The 21233-nt window shown below is 42.1% G+C and overlaps 1 protein-coding gene and 1 long non-coding RNA gene across 5 annotated transcripts; both read right to left on the minus strand.

Moving 5' to 3' along the window:
* Positions 1 to 1291: 1291 nt before the first annotated feature.
* Positions 1292 to 5593, minus strand: LOC136464174 (probable protein phosphatase 2C 26). Its single transcript, XM_066463132.1, has 4 exons — positions 4040 to 5593; positions 3541 to 3654; positions 3190 to 3454; positions 1292 to 1943 (listed from the first exon to the last, which is right to left on the minus strand). The coding sequence occupies exons 1-4, from the start codon at positions 5330 to 5332 to the stop codon at positions 1819 to 1821; spliced, it is 1797 nt and encodes a 598-aa protein (XP_066319229.1). The 5' UTR covers positions 5333 to 5593; the 3' UTR covers positions 1292 to 1818.
* Positions 5594 to 9051: 3458 nt separating this feature from the next.
* LOC136464176 (uncharacterized) lies at positions 9052 to 15626 on the minus strand. 4 transcript variants are annotated; one of them, XR_010761155.1, is made up of 6 exons: positions 15375 to 15626; positions 14254 to 14375; positions 12654 to 12792; positions 10522 to 12558; positions 10320 to 10436; positions 9052 to 9287 (listed from the first exon to the last, which is right to left on the minus strand). It is a non-coding gene; the product is annotated as an uncharacterized lncRNA (long non-coding RNA). The 4 variants fall into 4 exon arrangements; XR_010761154.1 differs by having other exon boundaries at positions 9052 to 10620; positions 10863 to 12558; XR_010761153.1 differs by having other exon boundaries at positions 10320 to 12558.
* Between the last annotated feature and the right edge of the window lie 5607 nt (positions 15627 to 21233).

The raw sequence follows: 21233 nt of genomic DNA on the forward strand, positions 1-21233 counted from the left end.
TTATGATGTATATAACGGATCATCATGTTAATGTTTAACTTGTCATTAATGATTTTATTTCCGCTGAAACTCTGATAACATAGTTATATTCCGCTGTTATAAACAATAAATATTATACTCTGATGTTGCATAGAAAGTGGTGTAAGAAATGACTAAAATATTGTAAGTTTTATTCTCCCATTTATGATCCTGTTGAAAAATGTGGATTTTCGGATTCTCCCATGGGATGTGCTCGACAGAAATGTCTGATGTAGCTCAACTTCGGGGTGCTTAGTGTCTAGTGAAAAATAAGCGCCGCCGTAAGTATATTATTTTGGGTGGTTCTGCCACAATGCCTACGCAGGGGGGGGCGTGGGCAGGCGCAGGTGTCCGAACGCTAGCCCTGTCCGAACGCTAGCATGATCGATAACAATAAGGCCAACCTACGAGGGGTTTTTTGAATAAGAAAAAAAATATGTACCTAATTTCTGAGCACATCCTCCTCAATTTTTTTTAGCTCAAGTGTTTGAGTGCATGACCACATTGTCCACCTTCACCTACAGAAGGCCAAATGGACGACCTAACACGGAAAATAGTTGGTCCTACACTACGCTCTTGTTGGCAACTCGTATAGGCAGGCATGACTAAAAGCAGGGTGTGTCAAGCCAAAAGGTCCAGCCCTCGGGCCAACTCTCACGAAGCTTGGTCCATCTAGGCATCTATACTCCTACAAAACCAGCTAAGTTAGGCTTGCTTACCAGAACCACATTTCAGCCGTAGTTTTTCAGCGAAGAAATATTGTTTTTCTCTCACAATACTTTTCAGCTTGTCTTGCCCTCCATTCACTTCACTGAAAAGAGAGAAAAACATTATTCCTTCACTTAAAAATACGGCCGAAAAGACAAGCGAACAGGACTGGACAAAAAAAAATTTGAAAGCAAATACATTGCAGAAACTCCATGCTCTAAACCTCTAGTCATTCCTCCTTTGCCTTAGTAACCAAAATTCCTCCAGCACGTTGGAAAGTTAAATCCGTCAGGATCCACAAAAAAATAAATTCATGCACATGAAAAATATCGCCAACGACGAATAGATTACCTCCAAAATATTTTCAGCTCATAACTTTTCTGAGGCCCAACCAAGGAACTTGCCAAGAGTTAGGAGGCACTAGCTTGTTTTTCCTAGGGGAGGCAAAACGTAAAAATTTCTTTCACGGAGGCCACTATAGGCTCTGGCCATTCTTGGAGACCTCAATCTCATATCAGAACAATCAAAGACTCGAAGGAGAACCCACCTTCAGGACAAAATGAGGTGCCAATCATCAATTTCTCTACCATGATCCATTCCAGTTTCCAATATTATACAGGCTCATTCCTCAAACGAATGAGAAAAAGTGCATATACCTAAAAGGTTTTCTATCTCCAACAACAACATAGCCTTTCAGACCCAACTCTATGACAGCTCAGTGTGAGGTGGAAAAAAATTATCAGCAGTGAGTATGTAACCAAACAAAGCTGTGGTGGCAAACGGAGCAAAATTGGCCCTGCTTTTCCAAGGAATTCCTCCCTACCAGGCTGTCATTTCTCTGCAACTTTAATCTGCCCGAGTTAACCCATGAGCATGAGCTGTGCCAAAGCTGATGTGAGGATCAGCGATGATCTCCAACTGGAGAACTCCACTTCGACAAGTGTATGGACTACATATCTGAATGCCATGCCAGACTTTCCCCTCTTGGTGGGCATATATGCAATTGCCTGGGAGCGCTGACCGGCTGAAGTTCATTTCAGCTGAATATTGCATCGGAATAAATACTGACATGGACAGTATATCAGCTGAACATCACACATATGTTCCAGAGGATTTCCATATTCTCCCTTCGAGAGAAATAACCATAATGGTGACATCATCATGGTATTTTCTGCGGTCCCCTTGAGGTATATCTAATAGCTCATAAAAGTCCATGCCTGAAAAGGCAAACTCCGGGTTAGTACTGGCATATTGCTCATGGAAGAGACTTCTTGAAGAATCTCTAATTGATCTAGAGATTGAAGCAGGGTGACATTACTTATTTTTGTAGGAATAGATAACAATGACGTAGTGTAATCAAGTACAAAGATGTTTCAGCTGTGATAGTTGTGTGGCATACAACCAAACTTTTCAACAACAGGCATTATAGCTATACAGTTAAGTCTCCAACCATACAGGGGTCTAATATTGGGCAGATTAATCGCCTAGGTGGCACCTAGGCACTAGATGTGACCTCCCACCTATGCAGCTGTCTAGTGCACTGTATACACATTGTAACAGCAAGAGAAGTTCTAATAGAAGCTATCATTGAAAACTTTCCTATCATAGAGCGGAAATGATTAAATGGAGCTTAGCGTTCATTACACCCAAAACACATAGGTTCATTAAGCTTGTCATTTGAATTGAACATCTTTGTGCTGAAATTTTATATTAAGCATTGCTCTGAACCAATTTGCATGATATGATCCTAGGGAAAAATAGAACTGGAAACTTTAGCTCCAGCCCTCCAAGACACTGCAAAGCTTGTCTTTTGGCACAGATAATTCATGCCATCAAAATGATTCAAGGACAAGTGAAACTAATCAAAAGTTCAAAACTAGCACAAACTTATCTACGAACAGGACCTCAGGCTGTCACTATAGCTGTAGTCCTGTAGAGTCTGCTCTAAAAGCTTTGTAATCACCAAAACTACATATGAAACACCATCCATTTCGATCAAAGATTGAATCTAGACAAAATATCCCCTATCAAATGATAAAAAGGAATAATATAGAAGAAGACAAGGTATCATTTTGTCAAATAATACTTTCAAACAGAATCTGAATAGCGTAACAAGACAACGTGCAATCAAGTGTGGGTAGTAAACTTTGGCCAAAGATTCTCACATATTAGGAACTGGCAGTCTGACATACCAGGTGTTGGCAGCTGAGTTTAACCCTTGCCGTGTTGGGTTACTTCTGTTTTTTATGCATATATAAATATAATTCTTTTATTCCAGAAAGTAGCATAGTGAGCCACCCAACGCCCCAACATGAACATGTGCAAGCACATAAATGTTTGCACAGTGCACACAAGTATGTGAACCGTGATGCTAAGGGTATAATGAAACGGTCAACATCCAAAACAATAAAGAAATGAGCGCATTTGCATTCAGCATGGAAGAAGACCACACAATAAGCTTACCAGCTTTCTTTGCAGCACGGGAGAGTAGCTCTTCAATTAAACTCTGTGCAGGATCACCCTCTGGAAACCGCTCCATAAAATTCTCAACATGTAGAACTACCTCCTCATTGCTTAGGTACTGATATAAGCCATCAGACGAAAGAACAAGAAATTGATCCCTGGCAGAGAGCTTATGATGGCAAAGAGAAGGTGTGCATGATATATATGGTGCATCACCTATATACTCATTGCGAAACATCTCTAGCAACCCATCATTCAACTTTGCCTGTAAAGCATGCAGACTTCTCAATAAAATTTACTTGTTTCCCCATACCTGGACCTATCATAACAATCAACCTACAGTCTCTTTACCTGTTTGAGATACCCAGCACCAAATGCACGGGTAACTTTTAAACGACCCTTTACTCTATCATTAGCAATACACTGATCATCATCCGGATGTTCGCGTCTGATCCTCTGCACTTCCTGCACGTCAACATGAAAGAACATGAGTTCATATGCAGAAAGAATTCATAGGATAAAACACCTATGATGCTTCCCATCCATCCATACTATCCTACTACGATATATAAATTCACAACTCCAAAAGAACAATGGTCTGTCGATTATAAAGCCATGCTGTTGAACAGGACAATGCACATACTGCACATGTACTCACAGAAGCCACTACAAAGTTCACACATAATGGCATAGGTATTGCTGTACCAAAGGGCATGTTCAACCAAGATAACAAAAAACAATTGGGTCTGAATATTTATATAGGATGCAAGCTCATCTTTTCAGTGAACTCAGCAGATGCACAATGCATTAGCATTATGCATCAATTCAGCTATGTCTGCAAAAAGGTTACCTCTTCAATGCTCGTGCTATGATCAGTCGACAGCTGCAATGCCTCAAGCCCAATTGCAGAATACCCAGGGATCCTTGACTCGGTCTCCAAGCCCACACCAATGTCCTCCACCCGCATGCTTCCAATCAAGCAGTCGTCGTCGTCTCGTCGCTGCGCCACAATGGCACGGCTATCCCCAAGGTTCATTACATACACGTCGTCGTCCCTTAGCAGGGCCACGAGCAGGCAAGCTCCGGTCACTGCCAGCTCTGGGTGGGATCCCATTGATTGGCTGGTCATGTCCAGGTACGCCGACTCTGTCGTAGCTAGCGCTCGGGCCAGTGCGCTCAGTACCGGCATGTGGTCCCTCACCGCCGGCGCGGCCGTCAACCTCTTAACTCCCCACTCCCTGCCGCTTTGACCATCGCCAGCGGCAGCCGCGTGGGCCCACATGGGATGCCGCTGCTCCTTGAGCCTGGCAAGCGATAGCGCGAACCGGCCGGAGCCCGAGAAGTCGAGTTCGCTGTCTTCGTCGTCGCCATCCACCAGGAATTGCCAGAGTCGCTTGGAGTCCGGGTCGGCCTCTTCGTAGAAGATCCCACGGAGCTCGCGCAGCAGGAAGCGGTAGAGATTAGCGACCAGGAAGTCCGGGGCCTCGGGACCGTTGAAGCCGTCATAGATGCCGACGAAAAGCCAACGCTGGTCCTCGGAGACAACCACGTGAACCCTGTCCTCCCCGGCGCGGCCGTGCGCCCACTGCACGCCGTCCTCCCGGCGGAGCGGCACGACGCATGGGCGGTTCTTCTCCGAGACGCTCCGCCGCAGGCTGCCGAAGGAGGGTTTCCGGAACCTCCTCGAGAATCCTCGCGACGACGACGAGGGAGCGGGCTTGGTGGGCTTCGCGGGGAGCGGGCCGGAGAAGGGCACGGCCTGGTCGAGCGGGCCGGAGAGCTGGGCGCCGCGGTCGATGGGCCCGGAGAGGAAGAGCGGCCCCGAGGAGAGGTTGGAGAGCTGCAGCGGCGCGGAGGAGAAGGACGAGGAAGTGTGGAACGCGGAGGAGTACTGCGGCGGCATGCCGCCGCCGGCGACGGAGGAGTGGTAGATCGGCACGGGCACGGAGGAGTTGGCGGAGAGCGCGGCGCCGGAGATCGCGTGGCGGAAGGAGGACGAGTGGCCCGCGGCGGCGGCGGAGCTGGCGGCGTAGCAGAAGGAGTGGCCGAGCGCGTCGTCCAGGCACGGCCCGTCGTCAGCGGGCGCCGGCGCCGGCCGCGAGCACGTGCACGCGGTGAACAGCCGCGACGCGCCGCTGCCCATGGCATCCGACGCTCCGGCTCCGGCGGTGGAAAGCAAGCGATGTGGAACACTCGCCAAGCTACTCCAAGTGCCCTATTTTTTTACCACCAGTACGCCGCACTGCCGAGGAGAGCAGGAGGGCGGCGTGCGTGCGGGAGTGCGCCGTGCGCTATGACTAGTAGTTGCAGACTTGCAGGAGCCGCGGGGGTCCGTTTGACAAAATCAGTCTTCCTCAACGTCTCCCATGCAAATTTTGCAAGACACGAGCCGAGGCCCGGAGGACTGCGATGTGAATAGATGCTGAACTGAGGGGTTGAAGCGCACCGTGCCAGGTGGAGCTGGTATGTGTTAGCAGATTAGTCTGCACCGGGCCCGCTTGTAAGCTCGTTTGTAATCGCTGGACGCGGTTGACGCGATCCGATGGACGCGGTCACCACGCGATCCGCAATGCTCGCCAATGCCACGCATGTACTTGCTCTGCCGCTGGCTCGCGTAGCAGCTTTGTAGGAGAGTCCGTTGAGCCAAAGCTCACCTGTACGTGTATATATTGTACACCAGAGATCAATACAAAGTGTGGTTAATTATTCTTCCACTTTCAGTATGGAATGGTGGTGGGTGTCCATTTTGTCCGTCCTCGCCCCCTCCTCACGCCGCAGGGCAGGGAGGGAGGGAGCAGTGACGTGGCGGCGCGGTGTTGACATGGAGGGATGTGGAGTGGAGAGGAGTCAACGTTTGGGCTTCCAGTCTGCCACCCGGGCTCGGCTTAATTACGGTAGATGGGACTCCACCCAGGGGCATATGCGTAAATTCGCGTGGTGGCACAGCAAATTTGATGGCTTTGGCGGGCCAGCTAGAGCGTAGGGAACTCGAACTGGCTGGCCGGCTGGCTAGTGGGCTCCTCCTCGGTCTCAAAGAAAATGCTATCTGTCTCCAACAACAACAACCAAAATACAAGACTCATTCAACATTTGGGTAGCGCTACAGTCAAATGGTTCAATACCTATTCGATATCCTCTCCAACAACGGGATCCAAAAGATAATCATTTCTGCAAATAGATTTTCAGGAGAGAGGATACTCATATTTGGGTTGTGCCTCTCAGACAACCTAAAATGGGTCTCTCGTATATGTACTCTGTTGGAGGTTGATTTTTAGTACATATTTTGGATTTAGGTGCCCATATGGGTCACCAATTGGAGACGGTCTTACGGCCTGTCAAAAAAATGTGAGCCTGTGTTTGACAAAAATTTAGTTTTTTAAAGAAACGTTTATAAGAGAAATTGATTCTGATGATATGGTGTAACACTCAAACAGATTTAATGGTTTCTTATTCTAACCCATAATCTCGAGATCGCTTGACAGGGATTGTCTCAAAAAAAAATTGTTGGTAAAATCTTTTGTGGAGATAAACGGTTTTGAATAGTTCTTTTCAAGTGCACATGTAAAGTATAGGAACTTTAAAAAGCCAATGTGATAATTCTTTAGCATGAGGTGAATGGGGAAAGAATAAAGTGGTGAGGAAGTGTCTCACGCAAACCAGCTCTAAGGGTCTCATTAGTTATCCGCATCCACCTATATTTAGACTTGTGCACTGCAGTTGTCCATGTTTGGTTGCCTACAAAAGTCTTTATGTAGGTTTGCACAGTGCGTGAACCAGCCAGTGCAACCTTTACCAGTATGTTAGATTTTTTGTATTAGACAATGCAGAATGCATAAACCATGAACACAAAAAATAAAATATTTTAAAGTGTTATCCTAAACGCTACACGGTAAACATGAGCAAAACAATCGTTTAAACAAGCTAAACAACTGATTAAATAAAATGATGTGTCATCGTGTAGCGTTTAAACAATGTGTAAACAGGCTAAACATCCATTTAGATGAATAATGGTATTTTCACATTCTCTACTTTTACTAGAAACATGAGATCTCTAATAGATCATATAGGGTGAGTATATGCAATAAAATGTAAATAAACAAATGCAATTTTATCAGACGTTGTTTGCCTATGTAGAACAACCAAACACAATGTTGCATATATTTATGTTGGGTTAGCTTATGCTACATAAGATATGTAGGCTAAGCCTAGTATAGGTAACCAATAAGACCCTAACTAAAAACTTTCACTTACTCAAAAGAAAATGAGAAACTGTGAAGTAAATATGAACGGATAATAACGTAGGTTTAAGATTCAATTGGTATTTGTTGGTATTTACTACTCTTCCTTCTGTTTTAAATTATTGGTCACTTTAATTTTTATCTCAAATCAAAATCTCTAAATTTCTATCGAGTTTTGGAAAAATATATATCAGCATCTACAATGCCAAATAAATGAACCCTCAATTTGTAGTGGGTTTAATAAAAATAATTTTATTATTATAGATTGGTGTACTTTTCTATAAACTTTGTCAAAGTTAAATAAGTTTGATATTATAGTTTGTTTTAGAACGAAATGAGTAGGCTCTATGCTAGGCAGATTTCAGCCTTTGAGATTTGAACAGCATATTTCACTTTTCCAAACTCAGCGCAACGGCACCACCAAACAGAAGGATAAAACATGGGCAAATGGAGGAACAGAGCTACAGAAGAGTTCCACACAGGGTGTTTCACGTGAGCGTAGCAGGGGGGCCGAAAGACAGCGAGAGGAGGGGGTCAGGAAGGGGGCATTGGATTCTGATTTCTCAGGGCACCTGGCAAGTCAAAATTCAGAGTACTGTGATGGATGCAGTGTGCCGAACTGCGTTCCCGTTGTTTTCTGTCCTGTACTTGTCCCCCGTCCCGCTCTGAAATCTCAGCAGGCAACAGACAAATGTATGAGATCGAAAAGTTGATTGGAAAAAAAATCAGAGACTCCACCTGTGCCAAGACAGACAAAAGAAGTGTTATCAGATAACACAGCATGTTAACATCAGAGAACTCGTGTAAAAAAACATCAGTAAAATTAGAGGACGGGTTGGTGCCTGGATGCAATGGGTTTGCCCATTTCAATTCCGTAAGGAGCTGTGGAATAGGATAAAACCGCCCAACGAAGAAAGAGATGCATTTTGGAGATATAAAGATAAAGAACAGGAGTGTCAAAAACTAAGATATTCTATGCAAGCATAACAGCGCGTATATATATATATATATATATATATATATATATATATATATATATATATATATATATATATATATATATATATATATACGGAGTACCTTTTTTTTTTATTATAACAATCTCTTGCCTTTTGCCCACCAAGAAGGCAAGAACAAGCATAGTAGCAAAGAGAACAATTTTAGTTAAATACCATAGTTCAACCCAAGCAAGAATAAACTTAAATTTGCTTTATAGGTTTTAAAGATGTAATTCAATCTGCCACTGGAACAATGTACCAGCTTCACCCCCTTTTTCTTTTTTTTTTCTAGGGTAGGGATGGAGTGAAGGGACTAAGGGTTTGTTTGGATCATTGCCTCCATTGCTGCCGATCTTAGCCCTAGTCGTTTGAAATTAGACATCTGACAATGTTGCCTGATCTAGGTAGGATTTTCACGCCACCATCCAAACACACTCTAAGTCTCTCAATTCTTAGAAAATATGGAAGCAGTTCGAGAACTGTTGCCTTGGAGCCAACCTTGTTTAGGAGGATAACAATTGCCAGGTTCGACCTAGCTATTCTTTTTTTTTTTTTTGACCGAATCAGCAGGGGAATCCCCTACCTATTTTTTTTCTTTTTTCAATTAAATGAAAGAATGTTTATGTACAGGAGCAGAACACGCAAAAAGAAATGAAATACAAGGCACTCAGGCCCAAAAAAGAAACTGAAAAGATCTATAAGTAATTCTCTCTCCATAAACTAATTGAAGCTTGCCTCGCTGGTTTGGCTTGAGCACAAACTAAGCCAAGCTCATCTTTGAAATGTCTTCTCCATAAGCTGACATTGACTTGACCATTGTCAAAGATGACCCCATTTCTGGTCGTCCAGATCACCCAGCATCCTGTGATAAATAATTCTCTGAAGATCACACTGTCGAAATCGGCTCTAGCCTTAAAAATCATGTCAAGAGGGTTGAGGCTCAAATCCCAGTTGATTGGTAATGTTGACCAGCAATCCTTGCTGAAGGCACACTCAAAGAACAGATGAAAGCAAGTTTCTTCACAAGCGTCATTGCATAGAACACAGTTATAATCATCCATAATCCATGTTCTTCCTTCTCAAAAGATTTCTTGTGTTTAGTCTATCTCTGAGGAGTAACCAAAAGAACTTGTGCTTTCCTAGCTATTCTCGTTGTTCATTCAGCCTGGTGCTCTGGTTTGACGAGCAAGGTGTGGTGTTCGGTGCATGAGAACGAACTAGACCCAGTTTTGTCTTTTTTATAAAGCAAGAAAAAAAAGATGGGAGTTAAGTTAGCATAGAGGCAGGGGTAGCTGGGCCTAGTTCTGCCATTGCACCACTCTCTCACTGTCACATGCAAGAAAAAAGTCTGAAGAGTACGACACCTCTCAAACCAAGAGAAAACAAACTGTCTGCAAGTAACAAGTCAGTAGTTAAAGTTCTTGATAAGTGGGAGCCTAGCAAGTTAACTTAGCTGGGACCCACGATGCAGTACTGGGTCAGATTAGTTGACCGGGCTGACTGATTTGGGACCCACTGGGCCACTGAAAGGGAAACACATACTAAAATCTGAAAGTACAGAACAACCTCTATCAATATTTCCAATCAAATTTTATGTCTTGCCACATCGGCACAACCTAGTTCTCGAATGCTCAGAACAAGCGATGAATGGAACAGATCACCCACTGACTCACGATCGAAACAAAGCTCGAGCCAACCAATCAACAGTGAGCTAGTGATCTAAGCAATCTCTTGATTGCTCCCATGGCAAGGAATAGACTTTCATGTGCTTCAAAATATGGGCACAATCCAGGTGACAAGAGATTTTTTTTGGATTAGCAGGATGCAAATTTATATATAAGTGTTATGTTGGAAAAGGTGAAGGGCGGGCCTGGTGCAAGCGGTAGAGTCTTACCACCTGTGACCGGAAGGTCCCGGGTTCGAGTCGCGGTCTCCTCGCATTGCACAGGCGAGGGTAAGGCTTGCCACTGACACCCTTCCCTAGACCCGTACAGAGCGGGAGCTCTCTGCACTGGGTACGCCCTTTTTTTGTTATGTTGGAAAAGGTCTTGCAAGAACTAATTTTGTATAAGAAAGTTTAGGTGCCAAATGGGAACCTGCTTTGGTTTGTCCGCTTCCCACCAAAAACATCCAACTCAATTGGGACCATCCATCCATGAGAAAGGAATCTTGGACTTCTGTTAGTCTCCTTGTCCCTGGATTAAGATAACCACAGATTAATTTAGAATAGAGCAACATGGGAGGAGGGGCTAAAAGTTCTGCAATAGCAATATATTTTCTCAAGTCCAAGGCAGGCAGATAGAATAATGGTTAGGGCTTTTGCCCAGGGCTATGGCTGGACTGGAGCACGATGGACTGAAAAATTACAAATGTGTAGAGATATGGGCCCTTTAGAGAACTAGGACATCGATAATGAAGTAAAGAAAGCCCGGTGCACCTTTTGCAGCACAGAACATTGACCTTTTGCTTTGAGACTAGAGATCAAACAAATGCACCATCAAAACAGGCCAAAAGCCAGCAGATCTATTGTGGTACCGGCAGCAAAGATGCTTAGCTTCAGGAAACTGGACCCAGGAGACCAAATCCACTATTCTGGGAGTGATTCTGCAGGGGGGCAAAAAATTAAAGAAGAAACTTGGAGGATGGACCCTAGTAAATAAAAACTTCTATCCCTAAGTAATACACTTTGTGCTCAGTAACTACAATATCATAGGCTCCTGTGCAATCTACATACAGAGAAATAGTTTCATCGATTGCTTACCAGTTCATCAACCAATTTTTTGTAGTTTGATCCACTCAATTGTAGAGCTTTGGAAGCTGCTGTCAACAGACAGCTGTGCAGCCAAGGTAAAGTGATATGCTATGACAGATTAGTAAAATTTGCTCAAATTTCAGGATATTGCTACACTGATCACGTGAAAGAAAACCTTTGTTATCTTTTTTCTCGAACACACAGGGTTATTCAAAACAAATAAGAAGTGTAGTGGATGGATCAATAGCTGCGTGATAGATAAGCCATTTGCAAAAGTAAATATGACATGACAAAGTAAATTAATTGCCTGAAATTTGGACCGGTCACACTAAAGATGATAGAGTGAAAGATCACCAAGCCTACAGCCTACTGTCTGCACAATGCACAGTGTTTTTTATTACAACAGTATGGCAACAGAATTTGCAGCACTTGCTCAGCCCTTATGAACCAGGCATGTGCAGAACATGATGCACCAAGCACACAATGAATTGGCCCAACTGTATGCACAGTTGAAATTTGATCCTAGAGAAAGAGGGGAGATGTCAATTTATCCAACACAAGAGAATCCCTATGTCCAGATGTGTCATGCCATTAAAATGAGTAAAATTTCAAGACTGAAGAATTTAGAAGAATATATAAACATAAGGAACCGACAAATGAAAACGTTAATCCAGATTTGTCAGGGCCCAAGTTCCAGGTGAGGTTATATATATCACAATAACTCAATAAGTATGGAGAAGTCAGAAGCAAGTAGAAGAATAACATTAGAAATGCATTGTCACCTGGAAATGTCTCCCATATAATGCTGTCAATATCTACTTCTATGTTATTCAATCCTCTGATGGTAGACGTTAAAAATGTAGCAGTCAAATAGATCACTAAAATATTCTAGTGGAGAATTTCTGCACCACATGGTTCAGTGCTTATTTACCCATCCTAACAGCTAGATCATGACAATTTACCAATTGCAGAAACTGCTTTTGAGAATGCAATAGGGGAAGGTTCGCATAGAAACCCTATCAATTTGTTTGTAACTGTCACAACAGAACCACCACTATTACATGCAATACAGCCTTCTTTGCTGCCATAGCTTCTGAAGGAATAATGCAAAAGTGGTCATCCTACAATTATAAGGTATGCAGTTGAAGTAGCACAGCTGAACTCATGGAGAAAGTAAACAAATATCAAATACTATATCTTTGGAATGTCCAAGACACAGAGGCAGTTAGAAAGAAGTTCATCCCTTTCAGATGTTGAGCACAATGTGACAAAGGTAACATGGTCAGAAACACTGTTCGTTCGCTGAAATAGTACGGCTCATAAGACAAGCGAACATGGCCTTACTTTCAGACGCTTGTCATATCCACCTTATGTACCCAATCTGTAGATAAAGATAAGAAGATGGTATTTATATAATTCATGACAACAAATTTGACTTCTAATTGACACAAAAAAGGAATATGATCAAAATATTACCAACAATTGTCAAAGTTGCTTCATGCAGATCATCACTGCTGAAGATGGACACACAACAGAATGAAGCAAAGTGAATGCTGGGATGGTGAGATCAAGGTTCCTTTTTCTTTCAAAATGTTTGATTCATAGAAAATCTAGCCTGCATAGTGGTCAATCAATAATAGCATTAGAGAACATGGGATCATAGGTTAATTTAATTGATAAGCCACAAGATTGATTTGCCTGTGGCTTATAGTAGACTAGATTATATCATTATATATGGTGTCACTCTGTGCTATAGAAATAAATATGGCCCTTCTGATTACTTGTAAGTTGTAAGCAAGGGGTTCATCTAAGTGCTCGATAGAGACTGCTGGATATAGAACAGCAGGTTCAATTCCTCTACCATGAAGACCACGACAAATGTAGATGCTGTGAACATGCTATTGACTAGAGTTAAATCTTTTTTTTTTTTTGAACGCAGACTAGAGTTAAATCTGCCATGCTTTGATTTAAAAATCTGACACCTTTAGCATGAATCACAGATGCCTACAGATATGAACTAGGAATGGAACAGCTGCAATATAGTGCCACTGCCATAGACAAGACAGTGTCGTGGCTTCCTCCATCCTACTGATGGGTTTGCGATATAGCTTCAGAAGAATAGAAGTGTGCTTTGCAACCAACAAGTCAAGGAAATGGCAATAAAATACAATCTGAAAAGATGCACAAAGGTAATACCTATTGAGCACTTGAGGTTAAATCAAAGAGAAGCCTTTAGAAAATATATACACAGAGCGGGAGCTCTCTGCACTGGGTACGCCCTTAGTACCTTGGGAAAAACGTTTGGTTTAAGCGCAGAAACCTGGTCCACTAATATGATGTCGAATGAAGACCCCCAAAGTAGCACATACCGCAACTAAAGGACATGGAGATATGCACAGACAGCATGGAAATGCTAGAAAATATCATGAGTCAAGAAAACACCATAAACGGTAACTGGAAATTGACCTGGGCATTTATTAGAAAAGACAGGAGGTCAAGAACACTTAAGAATTACTTCATCATAGGTTTACTAGAGATAAGAGAAAACTGACAATAACAGACTCGGAGTTGCATAATGCTTATGCATCAGTTACCTGAAACTGTCTAACAATCTGAAAAATAGATTTGCCAGAGGATCCGAAAATTTTCTGTGCAAATGGAACCTAAATTGCGTGGAAATTAACCTTCACCGAAACAGCTAATACCAGTGCATGAAGAGAAAACATGATAGAACAAAGACTGAATTTTATACATAACACAAAGCAGGGAACTTATCTGGTAAGAACCACCAAGTAGGAGAATAAAACATCAAGCTCAACCATGTACAATCAAGGCTACTTGACCATTGTCACTAGAAGTTGGAAGGACAGAAGTGTATGTGTGGAATGATTCAGAGATCTCCATACGTGAGTATTCTAAGACACTAAAATCTATTTAACAGTCAAGATTACAACGGAGTACTTCTTGCAAACCTATTTGAAGGGTGGTTGTAATTCTGTACAGTACATTGGACTGCAGGATAATGTAACGTGAGAGTAATTGGAATAAAAGCAGTTGCTAGCATTTAGAACCTTACCAGACACAGTCTAAATGCACCAAGTTTTGTCAGGGTGAGATGTGAAAACATGAGTATTATGTCTATGGGCAGTGAGCTACTGAGCTGCCATGCCACATCAACTATCAGTCTCTCTGCACCACCTGCAAGAAGGAAGTTGGCCTTCATTTCAATCACACTAAGTTTAATTTGAAGAATTATTTGCACCGGGCATACTGAAAATACTCCTAGTGCTGGACATGATGAATCTTCTAAACTAATGCACTAAAACCATATAATTGCAAAGTTCAAGAATTTGGTCAGTGTATATGGATATATTTCAAACATTCACAAGAATTCTTGTCCACTATTCTGTAATCGCCAGTCTGCAATTCATATTAAAAAACAAAAGGAGCATATTTTACAGGTCAGAAGATCGGTAGATTGATTCAACTGTACATTCTCATTCAATCCCTGTCTCGGTGCAAAAGTTATGTATGCAAACCCCTATGTGCTTGAATCACACAAAACAAGACTTAGTTGTTCCCAGGGAAGGAAAGCACTACATTGTGGATAAATTCCACATTTCCACTATCTCTAGACTCAAGATCCAAGCAGATAAAATTCACAAGTCATATGAATGTCAATTTGCATTTGCAAGCGCGCACTGAATCAATATATCTGTATAGACAGCCATCAGAAACAGAGCAGTGCCGAATATCACATGTGCATTCATGCTACTAGATGAAAACCTTTACTTGGAATCCTGAGGACTTTGATATTCATAGTAGTAATTATTTCTACAACCTTCTCATTCAGTCACTATCAGGACGATATCAGTGTCCACTTACAAATCCTGGTTCATGTAAGTAAACTGACTTCTTCCAAAAACTAAAATGACATCTAAAGTTAAACCTCAGTCTTTCAGTTTATCAATCCAAAAATAGGTAGTTGCTGCATTACGTTTGTGCAATCACGCTGCAACATAGCAATAACACTTCGCCCTAATTTCGGGCCCTTTTGGTGCGAATCCTCTCAAACGCAAAGTAATTTCAACCTAGATGACTCGAGTCCTATACGGGCGATCGCTAACGGCAGGTCCCGCCCGTCAGATCGAGCCGAGCGAAAATGCGCAATAGCGAGGAGTGAGAGAGAGACGTTACCGATTCTGAGGTGGGGATGGATGACGGCGATCCGGAGTTGCTTATGCCGATGGCCCGCCCTCACCTCAGACGATGACGAGTCACTAGCCGCGGCCGGCGCCACCTTCGTAGAGTATCCACCCCCGCCCCCGCTGGCGTGGTGTAGGCGGGGTTCGGCACGATTCGCGTTCGGCAGATCACGGGGCCAAAACTGCCGAGGGACGCGCGTCTTGCCCAGTACGTTTGGTCCGCGATTTGGACCTGTTCCATCGAGTTATTGGTAACCTTTGGCTCAATTGCATATACTACCGTTGTAATAAGGGCCTCTTTAACACGGCTTATGCCAGCTTCGGCTTCATCTATTTTGCGTAAATCGAGGCCATGTAGTGTGAAGCCGTTTTGTAAGTTGGAGTTAAAATGAACTGGAAGCCGAAAAAAACCAGTTTTTCTGACTTCACCGGTGAAGCCGTTTTGGATGAGCCGTGCCAAAAGGGGCTTAAATCGGTCACGTAGCTTCCATATGAATTTCTCTGATGAGCTCATGGCCTCAATGGGCTCGTAGCTCCGACGGTAGCATAAACTTTTAGCAATGGATGTATGGAACACAGGGCCTATCAGAAACTTCACGGGAACAAAGAGGTTTTCCGAGCGTGAGTGCATGACAGCATGTTCAGATTAACTTGTTCCTTATCAACAGTCAGGAAACTTGTACAATATACATTCCCTCCTGTTTCCCTGAATATTTAACAAAGAAAAACGACTAGTAACACAAGGACGTTCAGTTTAATGCACGACAGCTAAATGTCCAGAGCATCAGCAAGCACTGATACATTATGTCCGCAAGTCGAGCAGAGAATCACACCATTAAGCAGCAACATCCTTGGGAGGGCACTGCGCAGGTTGGGCATCAGAGGACAGGTCTGTGATGGACATCAGCTTTGATCTGAACTTGTCCGCCCCATCGCCCAGCTTCCCGTTTTCTGCACTGGAGATTGGTGTCTTCACCGTCTGGGGTGAAGGTGTCTCCGGAATGGACTGGGAGATTGCGATCAGAGACTGACGAGCTGCTTCCTTACTGAACTCGGTTGGTGAAGGTGAGGCCATCAATCGCAGGCTGCATTTCAAGTGTTGATTGAAGGCCATCACAACTCAGAGACTTGCAACATAACGAACTACTCCTACAAAGGGCATATATAATGCATACAAGGCATGGCAAAAAAATAAGGCAAAACAGTAATATTTCTGCAGTAACAGAGTCCCTGAAGGCCAGAGAGAACAATTTGGAAATGGGGAAATCATCATTTAGCGAATAAGTTGGTTGCTGAAAGCCCTGGACTTGGTATGCTGCATCTGACTAACTGATTCTCGTAGAGAAAGATCCCAGCTGAATCATGTCTCTTTTCACTACTTCCAAGGGAACAAGAAAATGCAGTAGTCCTAAATTAGCTGCACCTATTAAGGTTAATAGCTAAATCAACCATTCAACTAAATTAAAACTTCAAATAGCTCAGTAGAAGTGCATCACGGTCAATTGCTGAATTGCGGATTGAAGAAATAAAATGCAAGGTATTAACCAACGATGTGCATACTACTTACTACCTCAGCACATTCGGCAACAATACATCAATACCTCAGCATAATTTGAATCAACATGACTTTATTATGTAGGTAATAATTGGAATTGAGGAAATAGTAGCTAATTTGAACCTGTTCGTTTCGCTGAAATTTGGCTTATGCTGATTTGCTGTGAGAGGAAAACACTGTTCGTTCACTGAAAAGTACCATTGAAGTAGTGCTGCAGAACAGGGCCAAAGGTTTTAAGTGAAATTATGCATTTACGTAGGGCAGTACCAATAAAGGAGATGATAGACTCAAGGCATCATCGGAGTTTTCTAAACTGCAGTTACATCCTTGCATTCCACTGTGAAATAAGTGAGCCTATATGCAACATGGGCGCTAATTTAAATGTAGAAAATGCCCAAATCTAGTTCCTAAATTTCAGTGGGTAACATAAACTCCATAGAGTTCCACTCCTGATCGCTATCATATATGCAACACTGTTGGTATGACTTTTTTCCGTGACTGTGCCTAAGCAATGTTTCACTATTCACATAGGTTATATTCTTCTGATCTCAGGACAAAGCAATGTCCTAAATTCCTAATAGCTCATGCAGACAAGAGAAGGCAAAAGTTTAAGGAAAATCCTAACTACATCATAAGTTTCCAGTTTTCACCTCACATGACTGGAAAGGGCCAAAAAGAAAGGCGGTAAGGCTGCAGGATAAGAATATCTATCTTCATGTAATTATACCAATTTTTTTCTAATAATCAAATCAAATAACTATGGATGGCCTATTGATGTACTGATATCATGCTACCAGGGAAATCCCTATCCAATAAAAATTGAGAACCAACAGTCCATTTTGCTGGGTTCATGAAATTCAAAGGCGTCTAGCAAGGCTAAAGATTTGCATAACAACTTACCCGGAACAAGTTTAAATTCTTGAAGCAGCTATGCTAGAAAACTATAAATAACGATGATGGTGTTTAATCCCCGTCCGACCTCCAGAACCAACCTCTAGCCTCGTTAGAGTTTAGTCCCTCGATGAACTAATTGATCTCTAACGAGATAGTGGTTGGTTCTTCCCACCACCTCCAAGCTAGGGAGGTTTCCCTAAGCTTTATTAATACCATCGTGTGATGCTATAATTAATTCAATTATTCATTTAGCTTGGCCCGATCTGTGTTTCCACAACCACCACTCACATGACAGCCAGCAATAGCAAAACTTCAGCCAGCCTGCCAATCCTGTCGTCCGTTGACCTCAATTTGGACCAACTGCACAGCCTAAGAATAGATGGCCTTCTACGGGTAGTCAAAGCCAGTATAAGACAACACGAGTTTCACAACCAATTAAACTCCAAGCCACACGTCCTTCCCCTGCTGCGACGGAATCACTTCACAGCAAACTGATGAGAAAATCGGAGCATCCATCCAAGGAAGATACGGATCCGATTACTCAGAGCCATATAGCAAAGAAATATGCTATCTGTCCTGCACAACTCACAGGTCCTCCAAACAATCAGTCCAAGCAAGGTAGGGCTTCCTTACCAGCGAGCGAAGAAGTCAGACTATGTCGGTACGGATCTCCACTCCGCCGCAGTCTCCGGAGGAACAGGGCCGCGAAGACGGGTGGTAGAGAAGATGATCCCTTTGACTTTTGAGGCCGGCGGCGTGCTTCGCTTCGGTTGGGCTAGGAATGGAAGCACGCGTCTTGCGTGATTCCGTCTGGCAGTCGGTCCAAGGAAGGGGAAGGCAACGAAGGAGAGGTGCCAGCGCAAGCAAGTTGAAAAGGGTGGACCGGGAGACAACAGACAAGACCTTCCCAAGGTTGACATCGAAATCGCGGATTCTCTGCGCTATCAAATTAAATGTACATTTTTCACCTCTAAGATTGATTTTATTATGGGTTATGGAAAAAATCTACTTCCTTAATTTCAAATTAGATCAATCTTAGTGGTGGACTTTTATTTAGTTGTTTCCAAAATTATCATATCAAATTTACGGAATTTAGTTGATAAATAAAATAGTATCTTTCAATATATTTTTCATCTCAACAGTTGTGTGTACTGTATTATAAGGAAGTGTTTAAATTTAGGGGCTAAAGTTTAAGAGTGTCGCATCGGATGTCACATGAGGAGTGTTCGGATAGTAATAATAAAATAAATTATACAAGTCATCAGTAACCCGCGAGACAAATTTATTAAGCCTAATTAATCCGCCATTAGCGCATGTTTACTGTAGCACCACATTGTCAAATTATGGACTAATTAGGCTTAAAAAATTCGTCTCGCAAGAACATTCTTGAAGGAATTAATCCATGAAGGATATACCAGTCGATTCTTGAATAAACATCATTGATCACTGAAGTGAATATAGACTCGAGAGAAAGAAAATGAGGAACCATGAAGGTGTCGTATAAACACTCGGAAAGTGAATATCAAAAGCTAGCAAATGAAGTGGTGATATCCTCTAAATACCATAGAAGGTATAATAATAATGGTGACTTTGATAATTGAATTATCATCTAAATGACAAATGCAAAGACTGGATTTATTATTTAGTGATATAATCAAAATCCTGAAGATATGTAGAACATATAATTTGAAAATCCACTGAGGAATAATTATAAGTACTAAAACTCTAGTATAAGTTTGATACACTATCTAGAAGATATTGAATATTAACTTATTTACCCACATGGCTCCGTTCGGCTTACCTTATAATCCGCACTATTCATCTTGTTTTTTCAGCTGGAACAGTGTTTTTCTCTCACAATAATTCAGCCAGAACAGTGTTTTTCAACCAAGTTTCAGCAAGCCGAACGGGACCCATAATCCTCTTGAAAGATTTATTACCCTAAATGATAAAATTCATTGTTTTGCACGACTAATAAGTGGTCATTATATGTGAACTATATTGCTCTTGTTTATACTTTTATTATAATTCATAGAAGTATTATGAACCAACTTTTAAGATATAAATATTGTGGTACCGCATACCATTAATTAAGCACACGGCTATGAAAAATATGATTTGAACGATGAAGTTCAAAGTATGGCTTTACGAGGGATAGCATATTTGATTGAATCTACCTTGAAGGTAAACCACTAAAATTATAAATATCAAGTAGATAATATTTGCTAAAACATTGAAGTTTATGCATAGATCATGAAGATCACTATCTATTTACGAAGAATACAATATCCTGAAGAATGAATGACCAAGAAGGTTAAATGTTGTACTCTTTTTTTTTTCTATGTGAGTTTTTACTTGAAGGTTTCTCGCACAAGGTTTTTAACGAGACAACATGTCCAATGCAATTAATGAATGCGATGTATTCTTTTCTCCAAGTGCCGTTTTTTTCACTGGATTTTTGGATAGAGTTTTTAATAAGGCATGTGCATATCGTGGTAATCGCTTAAGGGGGGAGTATTGTAAAACATACGGACTCTATGCTATGAGGAAAGGAGAAGGAGAAATCCTAATTCTAGTCCGTTTGTACGTAGGCTCTTACTAAAACTCTTAGACCTTGGCATGGCTATATATATATACGTGGAAGTTCTATGTTATAATCACAAATATTCAGAAAAATAAAGAATAGTCTCCTTATCTTATCTTATGTCTATGTGTTCTATTTTTTTTCACTATAGGAGAAGAGAAGATTAACCGTTGGCTTATAACAGGAACCATGTTAAGGGGGCCGCACCAATCCAGCACCAGATAGCCGTGTCAGTTGCACTGGATTGTTGCCGTGCACCGGTGCACGCAAGGCTCACTCGATCAAAATGGCCCTAGGATGGGCTATCAGTTGTCAGTTTCCTTGTCTATATCTATCTGCTTGAGGTGATTTTGGTCCAAGAGTTCCGGGCCTTAAATTGTCGGTCCGGCAGTCCGGCTCAGCCGATGCGCTTTATATCAGACAAAATTTATGTCTCTAGAGTTTCAGCTTCGAAACACGATGCTGCTATATTTTTAATCCGAAAAATAGTGTCATAGTGGGAGACGGCTGCCAACTTGAGGTCTCCTTTCGTATTAGAATTTGGGGTTTTTGTCTCTTAGGAAGCTTTCATGCTTAAAATAAAGGCAATAAAATGTGCTTTCAAGGAGAATCAGCCAAACAACACCTTTCTGTTCCTAGAAATCAAGCCATTCAAGCTAGTGGTATGATTCACGACACCACTCCGTTTTAGGCACCAAATCCCTCCATATTAATATGTAGAACAACACTCTTTTCCATTCTATATATGATATGAAACGGTTTCGTTCAAAAAAAAAGTACCAACAACAAAAGTTGCTACAAGGTTCACATTGGTCCTG

Source organism: Miscanthus floridulus, chromosome 7, assembly GCF_019320115.1.
Source record: "Miscanthus floridulus cultivar M001 chromosome 7, ASM1932011v1, whole genome shotgun sequence".
In the NCBI taxonomy this organism is placed as follows: Eukaryota; Viridiplantae; Streptophyta; class Magnoliopsida; order Poales; family Poaceae; genus Miscanthus; species Miscanthus floridulus.

Bases quoted from the DNA above. Each gene is read 5' to 3' on its own strand.
- LOC136464174 (XM_066463132.1), bottom strand. From the start codon at position 5,332: ATGGGCAGCGGCGCGTCGCGGCTGTTCACCGCGTGCACGTGCTCGCGG. The intron at 3,655-4,039 runs GTAACCTTTTTG...GTTGACGTGCAG, and splicing joins ATAGCACGAGCATTGAAGAG to GAAGTGCAGAGGATCAGACG. The intron at 1,944-3,189 runs GTAAGCTTATTG...TTGCCTTTTCAG, and splicing joins CCGTGCTGCAAAGAAAGCTG to GCATGGACTTTTATGAGCTA.